The sequence below is a fragment of the Natator depressus genome, chromosome 6, assembly GCF_965152275.1.
Source record: "Natator depressus isolate rNatDep1 chromosome 6, rNatDep2.hap1, whole genome shotgun sequence".
Taxonomy (NCBI): Eukaryota; Metazoa; Chordata; order Testudines; family Cheloniidae; genus Natator; species Natator depressus.
Window position 1 is genome coordinate 1,785,436 of NC_134239.1, and position 17,380 is coordinate 1,802,815.

Sequence of the window (17,380 nt, forward strand, 5' to 3'; positions counted from 1 at the left end):
CGTTGGCTGTGGGGGGGAACTCCCAGCTACACCAGCCCTGAGTGGGCTCTGTAGGTGGCACAGATGATCATGGCTGGTGCGTGTCAATCTCAAGAGCCAGAATCCCACAGCCCAGTAACTTTTTAATTACTGAATATTAGTCCATGTCACATCCATTATGCCCTGAATATTTTGCCCAGCTTCACCCAGACAGACCCATGATAAGAATGGGAGAAATTTTAAAGTGAGGGCAGTGGGAGAGGGGCTATATATTTGAGGGAAAAACCATGAAATTTTCAGCACTAACTCCAACCCTGGCCCCCATGGAGCTCAGCAATTTTCAAGTCAAACTGGTGATGCATGAGTATTTTACAGCTACTCAGATGACACGTTTCTCATTCTTAGCTATGGCTGTGGCTGCTTCCCGGCACAATGCTATAGCTGGGATCTGCTCCGCTGTTAAATCCTTCAGGGCTCAACCTGTTCCCTCCCTTGAACTGGCTAGGCCGTTACATTCTTGTTACCCGGCTCTTCCTCTTCCCACTCATACAGCTGTTTCTCCTCCAACTCCTTCAGCTTCTTCAGGTGGCTCGAATTAAATCCCTGGAGAGATGTCTCTGCTCTGCTGAAGGCCCCAGGACTCTCAGAATGCTTCTTGGGGACTCTCAGGGATATATAGTCTGCTGGATTCACCTCCAACAGCTCCCCCTCCTTGTTGAGGATCTGCAAGGCCAGGCACTCATAGAACCCGTTACCTTCCCTGTAGCGCTTGTTGAAGAGGTTAAAGTCACGCAGGAAATAGTGGGGGAGCTTTCTCTTGTTCACGCAGTGACGTAGGAGGCTCAGGAGGGTCTTCAGGGACGACTCCAGGGTCTCCCATTTCTCCGTCTCCGGGTGAATATCTTGGGCCCACAGAAGAACGGTCTGCACAGAGAGAGAGGAAACTTACATAGCCAAGACAAAGGAAATCTGTGTAACTCCTCGAGTTCTTCACACCAGCTTGGATTCTGACCCCACTGACCCCAATGGAGTGATAGCCTATTGAACCCAGCTGGGATCTGACCCCATTGACCCCAGTTGTGCAACAGCCAAGTGACTACAGCTGGGGGTCTGGCCCCATTGACCCCAATGGAGCTACAGCCCGCTGACCCCATCTGGGATCTGGCACCATTGACTCCAATGGAGCTAAGGCCGAGTGACACCAGCTGGGGGTCTGGCCCAGTCTTTTTGGTAGTTTCTGTTAAAGATTTTTGTTGGGTTCACACTCCCCTCCTCCCATCAGCAGTTCAGATTTTGTCTCTTCTGAATATTTTTATGGGTGACCAAGTTAGAGTTGGGGGATTGAGCAGTTCTTGAACTCAAACACTTGAGCGACACTGCAGAGAAAAAATGTCTGAGCTAAAGGTCTTCCAGGTTGACCTGAAGAAATACCTGCGCAGCCCCAAATCTGGCAACCTTGAGCATGTGAGTCAGACCCATCAGCCAGGCACCTAAAAGAGGAGTCTCTGGACCAGCTCAGAGCACCAGCCCACCCCGTCTGGCTTCCCATCTCCAGCTGTAGCAGGTCCCCAGTGCTTCAGGGGAAGTTGAAAGAAACCCAGAATGCGCCTGGCCAGTTGGGCACTGGGAGAATCTCTATGAGAAAATCCCCTTCCTGATCTCCGCAGATGATTAGCCTAAGCCCTGAAGCATGAGATTGGATCAGAGTGAAAATAGATTAGAATTATACAGTATCGCCAGGTCTCTGTGAGTCCTCCAGCAAAAGCAGAGAAGACACCCACACTCAACACGGATTGCACTGCCTGGGATCTGACACAACTCACAACATCTCAGACCAGAGCCTGAGTCCAGACAGACAGCTATCTATGCTTGAATTATTCCCCCCCCCACCCCCAAGCATCCCCTTACAGCAGATGATCCCGCCCAGGCATGCTCGGAGAGTACCTTCAGGTGGTAAGACGTCAATATCTTGCCATATTCTGGGACCCAGCTCTCCTTGTTTATGAACTTCAGGAGTCTCAGAGCTTTCCGTCGCTGCCCCCCATCACTGTCGATGTCCCGGAGAAAAGCTGTCTCGGCATTAGCAAAAGAGAACCTGGAACCGAGGGAAAGAGCAACCTCATTGAATTTCAGTGAGCGAGGGATCTCGGCATAAACAGCCCCCACACCCCTAACCCTATCCCAGAGGCAGCCGCATTTCAGTGCCAGGTGCAGACTGCCAGTTCCCACTCACCAAAACCAAACCAAGGCACTCCTGAACGGGAATGAGTGTCCACACCGGGGCTATCCCAGTATAACTAGACTGGTTTAAATTCAAGCCGTGGCTTAAACCAAAGAAGGTTTCCCATGTAGACAAGGCCCAAGTTTCATTTTTTCCCTTTGCCACTAACTTTTCCAGAGTTCAAGAGTGGAAAAAGAAGGAAAAGGAATAGATGGGGAGGAAACCAGCCTGGAACCCATCCCTCTATTGGATTCACTGGCCAAAAAAGGGGACAGAGGATGAAAAAAAAAAAAAACAAATTCAACGTTTCAGAAATTCAGAAATTTTTTTTAAGTTTTCAAAAGCTGAACATTTCAGTTCGAGTCAAAATGAAAATCTCTCTCTGGGAAATAAAAATGTTGATTCAGGACCAAGGGAACATTTCAGTTCCTTTCAGCGGTGGATCTTTTTTACCTCCAGAAACCATCTTTGGCCACTATGTCAGCACCGACTCTCCCAACTTCCTCTCCCTTCTGGCGGAATCTTTCCTGGCTGTTGCCTGGCTCCTTGTCCCACCAGTCGGACAGCCTGGCCAGGTCGTTTGTCTGCCAGTCTTCAGACAACACCACCTTATCCTGGACAGCAGGGACCAGATCCACAGAGACTAGCTCCTCCTCGCCCAGCCGGAAAATCAGCTGCACAGCCGGGCATTTGGGGTCCCAAGGCTGCAGTGTGATTCTCTCTATGAGATGGGGAGAAAAGAGAAGATCCAGTGATGCATACAGACACATAGGGTTGGGCGGGTTCTCAGATCTACCAGTTACAGATGTGGTTAAAGCTGCTGGCCCTGCTAACAGATGCTGGGGGAAGAGGGAGGGCTCTGTGTGCCCCCCATTTTCCCCCCTTATCACCAAAATCCATACGATTCCATTTGTTGATGGCTAGAAATTTCCCTGAAAGTTCGGCACAGATCGGATGTGGCATTTGCACAGCCAGTGAGTGTAAACCCTAGTGTAGACACTCCACAGATGCTGGTCCCTGGTCATGATTCACCCTAGGCCGGGCCCTAGGCTACAATACAACTTGCAAACACGTGCTAAACTATAACCTGTCCTGCCTGGTAGAGCAAACAAGCGTCTGGTGTATTAAGAGTCTAGGAATTTAGAGATGTGCCCTGGAAGTTGGGGTGGAGAACACAGGTTAGCCGCGTACAGCAGTTCACCACACATGGTCTCCAGTTGGTTTTATTAAAAGTTTTATTCCTTTCTCATTCACTGGATGGTTGTTTCATGCAGTGGCTCTCAGCCTTTCCACACTGCTGTACCCCTCGGCAGCTGAGTTGTCTTGCCTACCCCCAAGTTTCACCTCTGAAAAATGACTTACAAAATCAGACACAAAAATACAGAAGTGTCGCAGCCACACTGTTACTGACAAATTGCTGACTAATTTCTCATTTTTACCACAGAATTTTAAACTAAATCAATTGGAATATAAATATTGTCCTGACGTTTCAGTGTATGGTTTATAGAGCAGTACAAACAAGTCATTGTCTGTAGGAAATTTTAGTTTGGACTGACTTTGCTAGTGCATTTTATGTAGCCTGTTGTAAAACTAGGCAAATATCTAGATGAACTGAGGTACCCCCGGGAGACCTCTGTGTATCCCCAGGAGTATGTGTAGCCCGGGTTGAGAACCACTGGTTTAATGACCCCCCAGATCAGTACATGTGAAGCAGCAAACAGAGAAGAACAAAGGCTTGTGTTTGTATTTTATGAAGCTAGTAGTAGTTTGACTACTTTATGAAGGGGAAAAAAAGCTAAAAATGGATGTGTTGCAACTTCCATCCAGTCTGCCATTGTCAGGGAATGTTGCAGAGAACTGGGGGGAAAAAAAATCAAGCAGAGATCTGAATTGTATTCAGCAACCAGAGGGGCGGAGGAGAAAAGTGATCCTGTGAAATCATCTATCTTTTTGCATGTTGTTGGGGAGAAAGCATTGGATAGTTATAATGACTTTAAGTTTGAAGAAGGTGAAAGCAAGAAATTAAGTCCAATACTGACTACATTTGAGGAACATTGCATGCCGAAAGTAGAGAGACCTTAGAGAGAGAATTTTTTTTACACGCGCGCAGAAAACTGGTGACGCCACAGAGGAATATGTCAAAGAATTAAGGAAACTCAGTAACACCTATGACTTTGGTGAGCTGGCAGATTCTCTGGTCAGAGATAGAATCATTTGGGGCATTAAAGACAACGTGTTAAGAAAGGGACTGCTCCATAATGGAGACTAACTTTAGAAAAAGCTCCCCAGATATTCAGGACAACAGAAACTGTGAAAGCACAAGCCAAAGAGCTGAATCCACAAGAAGGGGTTACCCAAGTACTGTGAAAGAATATAGACAGACTAGGTCAAATCAAATTGTGGAACCACTCGCTATGAAGACCACTGCTAGGAGGAAGACTGGGTACAGGCGGTGACGTGGAAGGTGTGGATCACAGCGTGGCCCCAAACAGTGCGTTGCCTTTTGGAAACTCCGTCGTAAACGTGGGGAAAATAATCCTTTTGCAAAATGCTGCAGATCCCAAATGCAGAACAGTCAAGTGCATTCAGTTCAAGACAGTCTGGGTTGAGGAGTTTTTCACAGACGTTCTGGGATCTAGCAAGCCCGATGAGAGGGACTGGATACGACAGCCTGTGACAGCGAATGGAGCAATTATCCCACTGAAAGTGGGCACAGGCACTCAGGTTAATATGCTGTCTGAACAAGATTATGAGAAACTGAAAATAAGACCAAAACTGGGACCAACCAAAATCAAAGTACCTGGTTATTCTGGAACAAATATACCAGTGAAGGGCGGGGAGGGTGTGTGTGCCTTGCTAGCATCAACCTAAAAACATCATGTACAGGCTCCCATTCATTGCAGTGCCAAAAGGGGGTGACACCAATCTTAGGCCTGGCTGCATGTGAGAAACTCAGTCTGGTAAAATCGGTGCTCTCACTGCAAGATCATACTGAACCTGGCTAGGAGCCTCTTTCGGGAATATCATGACCTGTTTCCAGGGTTGGGTTGCTCACAGGGTGAACAGACAATCCAGATAAACAAGCAGGTCCTTCCAGTTACCCAGTCATGTAGAAAGGTGCCATTTGCACTCTGCGATCAACTCAAGGCTGAGCTCACAAGGATGGAAGCAATGCAAGTAACACAAAAAATTGAGGAGCCAACAAAATGGGTCAGCTCCCTAGTCATTGTGGAGAAAAGTAACATCCAGCTACACATGTGCTTAGATCCCAGAGACCTCACTAAGGCTCTAGGGAGAGACCATTTCAAACTACCAGCCAGAGAAGAGATTATGGCTCAATTTGCAAATGCTTAATATTTCAGTAATTGGATGCATCCTCGGGTTTTTGGCAGCTAAAATTAACTGAAGAAAGCTCAAAACTATGCCCATGTAATTCCCTGCTTGTTGGGAAGATACAGATTCTTGCACTTTACCCTTCAGCAGAGCTTCACCACCAGACGTGTGCCACAAAACCATGCATATGGTCTATGAACATACTAACGGTGACCTCAGTGGAGGACATAATCATCTGGGGCCCAAAGGAAAAGGAGCATGATCGTAGACTTCGGGAAGTCCTGGATGCAACTAGAACTGCAAACTTCAAACTCGATAGGGAGAAAGGTGTTTTCGGGGTTACAGAACAGACTTTTGTTGGAGACATTATTTCCAACAAAGGTGTAAAACCAGCTAAGAGGAAGAAATGATACCCCAGCTGCAGTCAAAGGAAGATTTCCAACAGTTCCTGGGAATGGTTCATTAGCTCTGCGAAAGCTCCCAGAGAATACAAATGAATGGTCCTGGGGCGTAGAACAGAAGGAATCATGGGAAAGTTTAAAACAGCAACGGATCCAAGAGCCAGTGTTGAAGTTCTGTGCCGACTGAATAGGAAGGCCGTCTGAAATCTCCGCAGATGCTTCACAGTCTGGGTTAGGAGCAGTGATTTTACAGCAGAATGAGGATTGTTGGCAGCCAGTGGCATATGCATCCAAATCCCTGACTGAGGCAGAAACCAGATACACAGAGATTGAGAGGAGCTTTTAGGAATATTGTTTGCCTGTGAGAGATTCAGTCAGTATATTTGTAGTTGGACAGTGAAAGTTGAAACAGATCACAAGCCCCTGGTAGCGTTATTTAGCAAACTGCTAAACGCCTGAACCTTAAGGATTCAGAGGATGAGGATAAAGCTGCAAACGGAGGATTTGGTTGTGACCTACACACCCGGGAAATTCCTCTTCGCGGCAGATGCACTTTCCAGAGCAGTGGCTCCCACGAACCCAGAGCAGACTTTAGAGACAGGGACGTAGGCCTATGTAGGTCTGCTTGTAAAGGCAATTCCAGTAGCTAACAGGAAACTGCAGCAAATGAGAGAGGAAATGCGGTAAGACGAATCGTCGGGGACCCTTAAAGAAGTGACCATTAAAGCGTGGCCAGAAGAAATAAGCAGTTGCTGTCCCGGCATAAGACACTATTGGAACAGCCGACATGAACTTACGGTGATGGGGGTGATTTTCCAGGGCAGTAAGGTTGTAATTCCAACGAGCTGCCGAAAAGTAATGCTAGGGACGATCCCGGAGGGACATGTAGCAATTGAAAAGCGCAAACAACGAGCATGAGAGGTGTGGTGTAGGCTGAAGATCACTCACGGCATTACTAACGTGGTAAGAAACGGCTTTTCATGCCTGAAATACAAGCCAAGCCAACAAGCAGAGCTGCTGAGACCTCATCCAGGTCCACAAAGGCCTTATGAGAAGGTCGGCATTGACTGCGTTACCTGGCAATCAAAGGATTATTCAATAGTCACAGATTATTATTATTAGTCCAGTTGGATATTAGGAAACACTATTTCACTAGGAGGATGGTGAAGCACTGGAATGGGTTCCCTAGGGAGGTGGTGGAATCTCCTTCCTTAGAGGTTTTTAAGGTCCGGCTTGACAAAGCCCTGGCTGGGATGATTTAGTTGGGGTTGGTTCTGCTTTGAGCAGGGGGTTGGACTAGATACCTCCTGAGGTCCCTTCCAACCCTGATATTCTAGGAGTCTATGATTAGTCTCTAAATCTAGAAATTTGAAAGCTGCATAGTACGAACAGTAGTCAGTGGTAGCCGGCATGAAGGGAATCTTCTCCTGACACAGAATTCCAGATGAAGTCTTCAGCGATAATGGGCTGCCATTTTCCAGTGCAGATTTTAGGCAATTTGTCCTGGATTGGGATTTTCATCACAAAAAATCAAGTCCAAATTACCCCCAATCTGATGGACTTGTGGAAAGGTCTGTACAGACAGTAAAGAATTTAACATTGGGGGTGATCTGTATAAAGCATTACTGTTTACCAAAGTACACCCCCGGAGAATGGCTTTTCTCCAGCTCAGCTGGTAATGGGAAGAATTTACCAGTCACTGATAACTTGCTGAAATCTCATAACAATGAAACCATATGGAAGATGAAAGACAATCAGAAGCGGAAGCAGAAACTTTATATTGAGAAAAGGGCCCGTGATCTCCCATCTCTAACCCAGATGATAGAGGTGGGATCCCTCAGGCACACTCTAATACTTGGGGCCAAAGGGGCACCATTAAAGAACAGCTGCATTCGCGGTCTAAGGTAGACCAGACAGACCAGGGAGACACGTTTTGATGAAATTGAAGGGATCTACGAGTAATCCCAGAAAGTTCCAACACACTGACAGTAGATGTGGACTCTGGCATTTCCCATCTGACTGATCCTTTATCATCCACACACAAAGGAGAAACTGTCGAAGGAACACGAGAACAACTCAGACTCCAGTGAAAGGCTGGTACTGAGAAGATCAGAGCAGGAGATTAAATGTTCTGACTCACAGATTCTTACTAACCTTTCTGGAGAAGGGGAAGTTGAGGAAAGTGAGTGGTAAAAACTCACTCCAGAGTGATGTGCTGGCAACCTTTCCTTGCTAGGTAGCTGACACATTGGGTTTATGGAAATCTACTAAGTGGGTGGAGAATTTAATGCATGTGCTGCTAGATAGATGTTAGCTTTTTATATATATCTGTAGGTAAGAGTTCATTCGTTTTTCTTTAAGAGGGAAGCTGTAGAGACATGTTTGTGGAAGATTTAGAGATGCTCCCTCAAAAGGGACAGTTTATGAATATAGGAATTTCGAGCTGTGCCCTGGAAGCTGGGGTTGAGAACCCCATGTAGCCCTGTTCAGCAGTTCTCCGCAGACGCTCTCTATTTTGGTTTATTACAGGTTTTATTCCTTTCTCTTTCACTAGTTTGTTGTTTAATGAACCCCAAAATCGTTACAATCACTGTCTGTGTAAGGTGAATGTAACATCGCTGCACAGGATGGCTCTTCAGAAATTGGTAAGATACAGAACCTTCTTCTTGTACCATATTAATAAAGCTGCCTTGGCTATTTGGTCTCGGGTATATTTCATCATGAAATATCAAATCAAAGTGTGGTCAAGCAACTGACTATACAATTTATTAACAGCACAAGTGTCCCTCCTGGCCTTGGAATATATGAAAGGTCTTGTTTTCTAGAACTACAGCTGAGACCTCACCTCTGCTCAGCAGAGCAGAACAATTACCTCTTCTATCTTACACACAAGTGTAATATTTCCAGACAATAGATCTATGATTGTTTTCTGTGTTGTAAAGAAATGGCCCAAAAGAAAATAAATGCTAAAGAATGTTGGGAGTCATTAGGAAAGGGAAAGATAATAAGACAGAAAACATCATATTGCCTTTATATAAATCCATGGTTTGCCCACACCTTGAATACTGCGTGCAGATGTGGTCACCCCATCTCAGAAAAGATACATTGGAATTGGAAAAAGTTCAGAAAATGACTAGGGGTATGGAATGGCTTCTGTATTAGGAGAGATTAATAAGATTGGGACCTTTCAGCTTGGAAAAGGGACAGCTAAGGGGGGATCTGATTGAGGTCTACAAAATCATGACTGGTATAGAGAAAATAGATAAGGAAGTGTTATTTACTACTTCTCATAATACAAGAACTAGGGGTCACCAAATGAAATTAATAGACAGCAGGTTTAAAACAAACAAAAGGTAGTACTTCTTCATACAATGCACAGTCAACCTGTGGAACTCCTTGCCAGAGGATGTTGTGAAGGCCAAGACCATAACAGGGTTCAAAAAAGTACTAGATAAATTCATGGAGGATAGGTCCATCGATGGCTATTAGCCAGGATGGCGTTCCTAGCCTCTGTTTGCCAGAAGCTGGTTTTGGGTGACAGGGGAAGGATCACTTGATAATTGCCCTGTTCTGTTCATTCCCTCTGGGGCACCTGGCATTTGCCATTGTCGGTAGACAGGGTACTGGGCTGGATGGACCTTTGCTCTGACCCAGTATGGCCGTTCTTATGTTCTTAAAATGTCCAACTTACCTTTTATTGATTTATGAATCTGAGGCACTCTAGGTTTGATCATTCTTGCTTGGAACACTGGGTCTAGAAGGAGAGAGAGGGGAAGGAAATTGTGGGATCAGCATTACCAAAATTTCTTTTGGCCCATCATTGTTTGCTCCTATTTTATAAGGTCAAGTTAAAAGTTTCCAAAGCTGACTGCCTAAAGTTTGGTACCTAAATCCATATTTAAGCCTCCGCTGTGACAGTTCTGACAAACCCAGGCATCTCTCTGTGACAACTGTCTCCACTTTATAAAAGTTATCAGCACCTCTGGGCCAGAGATTGCGTGCTGGCTGGTTGAGGTGAGTTACTGAACTCTGTCCAGGAGCTAAAACCGACGGTGGACAATCACTGCAGACCCCTGGACCGGTAAACACTTCCAAAGAAGGACCCCCAGTGCTCTGAGTGTAGCCAGAGGGGGCACCTGTGGTGTGACTGGGCCTTCATGGATTGCAGCAATGGGCAAGCCTGGACAGCCAATGCGAGAGCTCACAAACAGGGAGTCATAAATATAAAGGGAAGGGTAACAACCTTTATGTATGCAGTAACATATATCCCTCCTGCCAGAGGCACAGAATCATTTACCTGTAAAGGGTTAAGAAACTCAAATAATCTAGTTCGCACCTGACCAGAAGGACCAATGGGGAAAGAAGATACTTTCAAATTCTGGGGTGGGGCGGAGGGGAGGTTTGGTTTGTGCTCTTTGTTTGTGTGTTCTCTCGGAGCCAGAGAGGGACCAGGACAGGAAAACCCATCTCTTAAAACTCTGCCTAAAATAAGCATCTAGGATTACAAAAATTGTAAGTAAGCCAGGGAAGGCGTCAGATTATCTTTTGTTTTAGCTGGCGAATTTTCCCTATGCTAAGCGGGAGGTTTATTCCTGTTTTCTGTAACTTTGAAGTTATTCCTAGAGGGGAATCCTCTGTGTTTTAAATCTTTTTATTACCTTGTAAATTTACCTTCCATCCTGATTTTACAGAGGTGATTCTTTTACTTTTTTTTAAATACAATTCTTCTTTTAGAGCCTGATTGATTTTCAGGGTCTTAAAAACCCAGGGGGGTTGATCTGTGCTCACTAGTACCAATTGGTGAGGATATTATTCTCAAGCCTCCCCAGGAAAGGGGGTGTAGGAGTTTGGGGGGATATTTTGTGGGGGTAGGGCTCCAAGTGGCCCTCCCTGAATGTTTGTTTAAATCACTTGGTGGTGGCAGCAATATCGTCCAAGGACAAGGAAAGAAATTTGTGCCTTGGGGGAAGTTTTTAATTGAAGCTGGTAGAAATGAGCTTAGGGGGTCTTTCATGCGGGTCCCCAGATCTGTACCCCAGAGTTCAGAGTAGGGAGGGAACCTTGACACAGGGCCTGGCCAAAATGACAGTACCGGTGAGGGTCACTGGGGCCGAAGTGACAGGCCTAAGGACTCAGGATGCAATCAGACATCAGTGTGGAAGAACTTAGTGCAGGCCCGTGATCCACCTAGCGCCACGATCTGCTGGCAAAGCATCCATAGGATGTCTGGCCCTATCCCACGGAGGAAGTGCAGCTGATGGCAGGGAACCATATGGAATCTTGCTGTATGGGGTTGTAACCCACTTTGGCTTACCCTGTAATCTCAGGTCAGGATCTGAAGCATTTCGGGGAGATCCTGGGACCGTGGGATGGAGACCAGCTGGAGGGATCCAGTCCTGGTCTAGGGACAATGGAAACAACCAAACCAGGGGAACTCGTTGGAGCTGGTGAGAGAGAAGACCCAGAAGATGGAACCTCCCTGCAGCCAGGAAGCTTGACCCAGCACCCCACCAACTGCCAGGCACCCGAGGTAATAAGTATCAAGTGGCCAATGCAAAAGTGGATTTCCAAGAGAACACTAAGACCAGACCCTGAGTTGGGAATTTGAACACAGAGCTATGGCTAATGGCGAAGAGATCGACCCTTTGAATGCAGAAATGAACAACTGCACCAGGTGACAGTGAACCCCCAAACCAGGGAAATAGGGTTCAGCTTCTGGTCCCCAAGAGATCTGAAAATGAGTCTTACACCCAGTTCAATTGGTGCCATGAGGTGGGTACTTGGGGAGGGAGAAAACACTGGAAAGGGTGAGCCTCAGATTTCACTGGCCTGGGATACCGACTGTCACCTGAGGGGGGCCAAGAGAACCCCAAAGTCTCCCCTGGTCCCCCTCCTGGTGCTGGAGGTACCCTTTGAATGAACAGGCCTGGACTTAATAGGGCCACTCGAGAAAAACCCGTTGGGTTCTTGGCACGTATTGGTGACAGAGGATTACAGGACACAGTACACCTGAGGCTATTCTCCCCCCGCCCCCCAGCCGCTGCATGACAAACACACCCACCATTGCGACCAAACTCATGAAGGTCTTCACCGGGGTCAGGATACCTAGAGAAATCCTGGTGGACCGGGGGTCCAATTTCACATCAAGACTGATGCAGGAATTGCATGAGCTGCTAAAGGTCAAATCCCTCAAGACATCAGTCTACCATCAGCAGACGGATGGGTTAGTGGAGTGGTTCAAAGGGACCATGAAGATGGTGCTGAAAAAGTTTGCAGCCTCTAACCTCTGCCACTGGGACCGAATGCTACCCCTGTATGGGAGGTCCCTCAAGCCTCCACAGGGTTTTTGCCATTTGAGCTGCTGTATGGGAGACCACACCAGGGGATTCTGGGCCTCCTTTGGGAATCCTGGGAAGAATGTCAGGAACCCAGAGCTACGGGCTCCTTGCAGTATGTGCTCCAGCTACGGGAGAGGCTAAGAGTGCTAGGGGGTTGCAAAGGAGAACCTCACTACAGCTCAGCATTGCCAGGAACACACCTACAATCAAGAGCCCCGATGACACAAGCCTGGGACAGTATATTATTGTTACTACCAAGCTCCGAGTCAGCTGGCCAGATGGCAAGGACCATGTGAGGCGATAAGAAGGGTAGGGCTGGTTGACTTTGAGATTTGTCAGTCTGGGAAGCGTAAAGAGATGCAGATATATCCCGTTAACCTCCTAAGAGGCCTGGAGAGATCAAGAAGGCCCTGCTCATATCCTTCTATTCCCCGAGCTGGAGCTAGGCCCTCAAGCTATGACATCTCAAGATCTGCACCCAATTCAAACCCAGCTCCAACCTGAACAATGGGCACAGAAGCTACAGCTAGTTCAGACGTTTTCCTCGGTGTTCTCAGCACACCCAAGGCAGATGCATTTGATCAACAACTTCATACAGACCGAGCTGGGGCACAAAGTCCAGGAGAGCCCCTGGCTCCGGACAAGGAGGATGTGGAAAATGGTATACAAAGAGCTGCAGCCTATGCTAGCCCTAGGAGTCATCAAGGAATCCCCGCAGCGGGTGGAGGAATACGACTGAGCTGGTGCCAAAGACAGACCGGTCGATTCGATTTTGCATAGACATTAGGAAAGTCCAAGCAATACCCAGGTTACCCAATCCTGGGGTGCAGAGCTGCTGAACTGGCTGTGGACTGCTGGACCTTAGACCACTGTCGACCTGTACTGGTAGACCCCATTGTTGGTGGAGTTCGGGGCTTGGCCAGCTGTTACGGGCGGGCTGTACTGGACTTTGCCACAACAGCAGCCCCAAAAGGTTAAATGGATGGAAGCTGGTGACAGTATGTTCAAAGCCTTAAAGAACCATCTAACCCACAAGCTGGGTCCTCTTCTACCCTGGCTTCTCAAAACAGTTCACCCTACAGATGGGCATCTTGCAGACGGGCCTTGGGGCAGGGCTACCCCAGAAGGTGGATGACGAGGGACACCCAACTCTCTACAGAAAGCTGTTCCCTCGGGCAGTAAACTGCTGGACCATCAAAAAGGAAGCCTTGACACCTCTCTCCATCAGGGCTGAGCAAGGGTACCCCCAAAACTGGAGCACCCTAACATCACATCCTCATTCACCTTCAGCATCTAACCCAGGAACAACATGTGCTGCAGACACAGCATCCACAACTCTGACAGCATTTCAGAATATGACCTGGGGCTGACTTCTGCTCTCAGTTAAAGGCGTTCAGAGTAGCAGCCGTGTTAGTCTGTATTCGCAAAAAGAAAAAGAGGACTTGTGGCACCTTAGAGACTAACCAATGTATTTGATCCGATGAAGTGAGCTGTAGCTCACGAAAGCTTATGCTCAAATACATTGGTTAGTCTCTACGGTGCCACAAGTCCTCCTGTTCACACCCCCCCACCCCTGCCCCAAAGTCCTGGCCCAAACTCCACCCCTCCCTGCCCCTATTGGACCCCCCCCAATCCCCGGCCCCGCCTCCTCCCCCAGCACGCTGCTGGGTCCTGCTTCTCCCACCTCCGTCCCAGGGTTTGTGCCGGGAAGCAGCTGTTTCACGCACGCAGCAAACCTGGGAGGGAGGGGAGAACGCGGCGCGCTGCGGGAGGAGGTGGAGCGGAGGTAAGCTGGGGCGGGGAGCTGCCGGTGGGTGTTCTGCACCCACCAATTTTTCCCTGTGGGTGATCCAGCTCCGGAGCACCCACAGAGTCAGCACCGATGTCTGGAGTCACCCCACTGTAGTTAGGGAGTGACTCCGGATTGACCCCAGGGAGCTGAGATCAGTACCTGGTCAATCTGCTCTCGTATTTGGCACTCTAATACACATGGCCCACAGTTATTTGACAATATCCCGCCATTTATTTCGTACTCACTGTTGTCTCTGGGGTGGCTGTTTTCATCTGAAGATAGAGGAAATCAAAAACGAAAGTGTTATGAGCAATTACCCAGATGGTTCCTTTAACAGCTGATCCCTCCCCATAACCCCAAGCCTGTCCCCACTCCTCAACTTCATCTTCCTAGCTTCCTGGTCCCTCCCCCACCCTCCCATACCCCCCAATCCCACTTCAATGCCCAGTCCACCCTCTCACCCCCTACGATCTGATGCCCACCCCCAAATTCACCCTCCCAGGACCCCAACTCCTCTGCTGACTCCACATTCCAAGCCCCCCAGACCCTGGCTCCCACATATCCACCCTTCTGCTCCCGCCCCCCAAATTACCTGCAGTCAGAGCATTTTGCACATATCTGTGGAAGTCCTGCAGGATGTGGACAGGATCCAAGTGGCGATTGTCGATGCTTCCCTGGGAAAGGAGGGGAAAATCCATCAGATCTTTTCTCCACCTACCTCACAAGCCATCAGGGATCGAATGTAGGACAAAGCCCCAAATCACAGGGCACAACAAATTAATCCTGCTGGAAGGTTAAAATGCTGCGAGATTCCTGCTTGGGATGGTAACTAAGAGACCTGCCTGCAGTATTATCAACACCAAGGTTTACAATTCTGGCCTGGGGCACCCAAAATACGTAGGCACTGTTATTGTTTCCATTTGTTTTTTAATTTAAATAGTTCATCTGGAATGCCATTGAGGCTGCGGGTCGGGAATGAGGGGCACCGGCAGGGCTGGGGGGGGGGGTCAGGGCTGGGCTAGCGGGGGGCTGCGGGTCAGGAGTGAGGGGCACTGGCAGGGCTGGGGGGGCAGGGCTGGGCTAGCGGGGGGCTGTGGGTCAGGAGTGAGGGGCACCGGCAGAGCTGGGGGGGGTCAGGGCTGGGCTAGCAGGGGGCTGCGGGTCAGGAGTGAGGGGCACCGGCGGGGCTGGGGGGGCAGGGCTGGGCTGGCAGGGGCTGCGGGTCAGGAGTGAGGGGCACCGGCTGGGCTGGGGGGGGCAGGGCCGGGCTAGCAGGGGGCCGGCGGGGGGTGAGCCCAGGGCCGGGCTAGCAGGGGTGGGTTCACCTCACCTGGAACCGATCCCTCGCTCCTGCCCCGGGGTTCCCTGTACGCGGGGCCGGCTCATCGCAGTAGGCGGTCGCCCCGTCCGCTCTCAGGGTGTCCAGATCCACCACCAACCTGCTCCCGCAGCGGAACAGCGACACCCCTTGGGCCCCGTAGATGTAGGTGGGGAGCCGCCGGTCAAGGGCGCTCGGGTCCCGGACCGTCCTGCGGCCCCGCAGCCGGAGCTCGGGGGGGAAGCGCAGCGGGATGAGAAAGTCGAAGTCGCTGGCGCTCTCGCTGGCGCGGCTCTGGAGCTGCAGCCCCTGCCGGTGGCTCCCCGTGGGCTGGGCACCCTCGGAGTACAGCCCGGTGCTGCTTTGATACAGCCACTCCACGAGCTTGGCCACCGTCTTTTCCACCACCTCGTAGCTCCTCCACGCGCAAAAGTCTTCATCGTCCCCTCGCACAAACACGCTGGCGTCGTAAAACCGCTGCAGGAAACCTTCCCCGGCCATCCCGCCGCTCTCGCCTCTCCCTGCAGCCCCACGGCTCGGAGCAGGGCCCAGAAACTGTGCGGCTACAGCCGCCGCCGCTTTCAGTTTCCGGCAGCGGCTCCTCCCCCCAGTTAACGGGAGGAGCTTAGCGCTCGCAGGCCGCCTTGGGAGCTGTGGAGACGGGACCAGCCACCTTGCTGTTGGAGGCGCTGAGGCAGCCCGGGGTGTTGTTCTGGGATCAGGCCCGTGATCCAGAAGGGAAGCCCGGCTGGGCTCTTAGAAGATGAAGTTTACCGACTGGGAGTTACACACAGAAGGGTCATCACAAGCTGCTGCGTTGAATCTGGTTTAATCTAAGTGGGGTGGGTTTTCAACCCCAGGAGTTGGCGGCTTTGTCAGTCGGTGAAGAGACCTGCAGGCCCCTACACAGCATTTAGAAAAGCAGCCGGGATCCCCCGACATCCCCAGACAGCTGTCCCAACCAACCCAGACGAAGCGCAGAGGGGCAGGAGGACTGTCCGAGCGACCCAGAGGCAGCCGTGTTGAACGAGGTGTGCGCTCAGCGAGGGGCGTGACACCAACACTTGTGGTTTTTATCACAAGCGTCAACATAAAAGCTCCCAACTCCCGGAGTCCCGAGATTAGGGGAGAATTTCAGTTGTTTTTAAACTCATTTTGTAGCCCGGGTGGCTGGGAAGAAAATCATGAAAACAAGAACCCAGAAGTGTGAAAACCCAGAAGACTGAGAATCAGACCACAACAGGCATTGTAACGCTCATGGGGATCCGGGCGAGGGTTAGTGTCCAGATTGGGGTTCCTTGAGCAAGCTCGCCCCCACAAATACACCTAACATAGGGTGTTATGAGCCCTGGGGCTCACACATGGCTCTGATCCTGCCCAGCCTGGTCTCCCCTGCCCAGGATTGATCTCAGCCGGCGTCCGGCCCCCACTGCCCCTTTGGGAAGCGACGCTATCCAGGGTACCGATGGTGACGCCAGCTTAGCTCAAGGCAAACTGCCAGGCTAGAGAACGGGAAGTGGGCACAGGCTTGGGTGCAGGCCGGAGGGTTTGCAGACAGTGAGTGGCTCAGGGCACTGAGCTGTGCCAAGGCTGGGTGGGGAGCTGAGAGCAGGCACGCTCGGTGCACGGCACAGGCCCACAAGCTCTGGCAACACAGGGACAGGGGGCAGGAACACCCCTGAGATGAAAGGGGCAGGTCACACGTCTCAGAGCCAGAGTGTCAGGCTGTGTCATCTCCATGGGGCCGGGTGTTCTCACGCCACTCAGACCACCACACCTCTCTCAGCTTCCAGTGCTGCAGGCGGGCCTGGAGAGCCCCTTCCCCCTGCAGCAGGCCCACTTCTGGGGGAGGGGCTCTGCCCCGCCACCCCCTGCCTCCAGCTAGTCCATGTGCTCCACCCTGCCCCACCCCACGGACTCTCCAGCCTTCCCGGGGCACAGCCCACCGGGGCCGACTTTCCTTTCTGTCTCCCTCCTTGTGCCCTGGAACTCACCTGC

At 50.1% G+C, this 17,380-nt stretch overlaps 1 protein-coding gene across 1 annotated transcript; it reads right to left on the reverse strand.

The window, feature by feature from the left end:
* Nucleotides 1-434: 434 nt before the first annotated feature.
* LOC141989815 (protein mab-21-like 3) lies at nucleotides 435-15,978 on the reverse strand. The gene is made up of 7 exons (XM_074956731.1): nucleotides 15,395-15,978; nucleotides 14,657-14,738; nucleotides 14,310-14,336; nucleotides 9,626-9,688; nucleotides 2,654-2,921; nucleotides 1,924-2,074; nucleotides 435-903 (listed from the first exon to the last, which is right to left on the reverse strand). The coding sequence occupies exons 1-7, from the start codon at nucleotides 15,881-15,883 to the stop codon at nucleotides 481-483; spliced, it is 1,503 nt and encodes a 500-aa protein (XP_074812832.1). The 5' UTR covers nucleotides 15,884-15,978; the 3' UTR covers nucleotides 435-480.
* Between the last annotated feature and the right edge of the window lie 1,402 nt (nucleotides 15,979-17,380).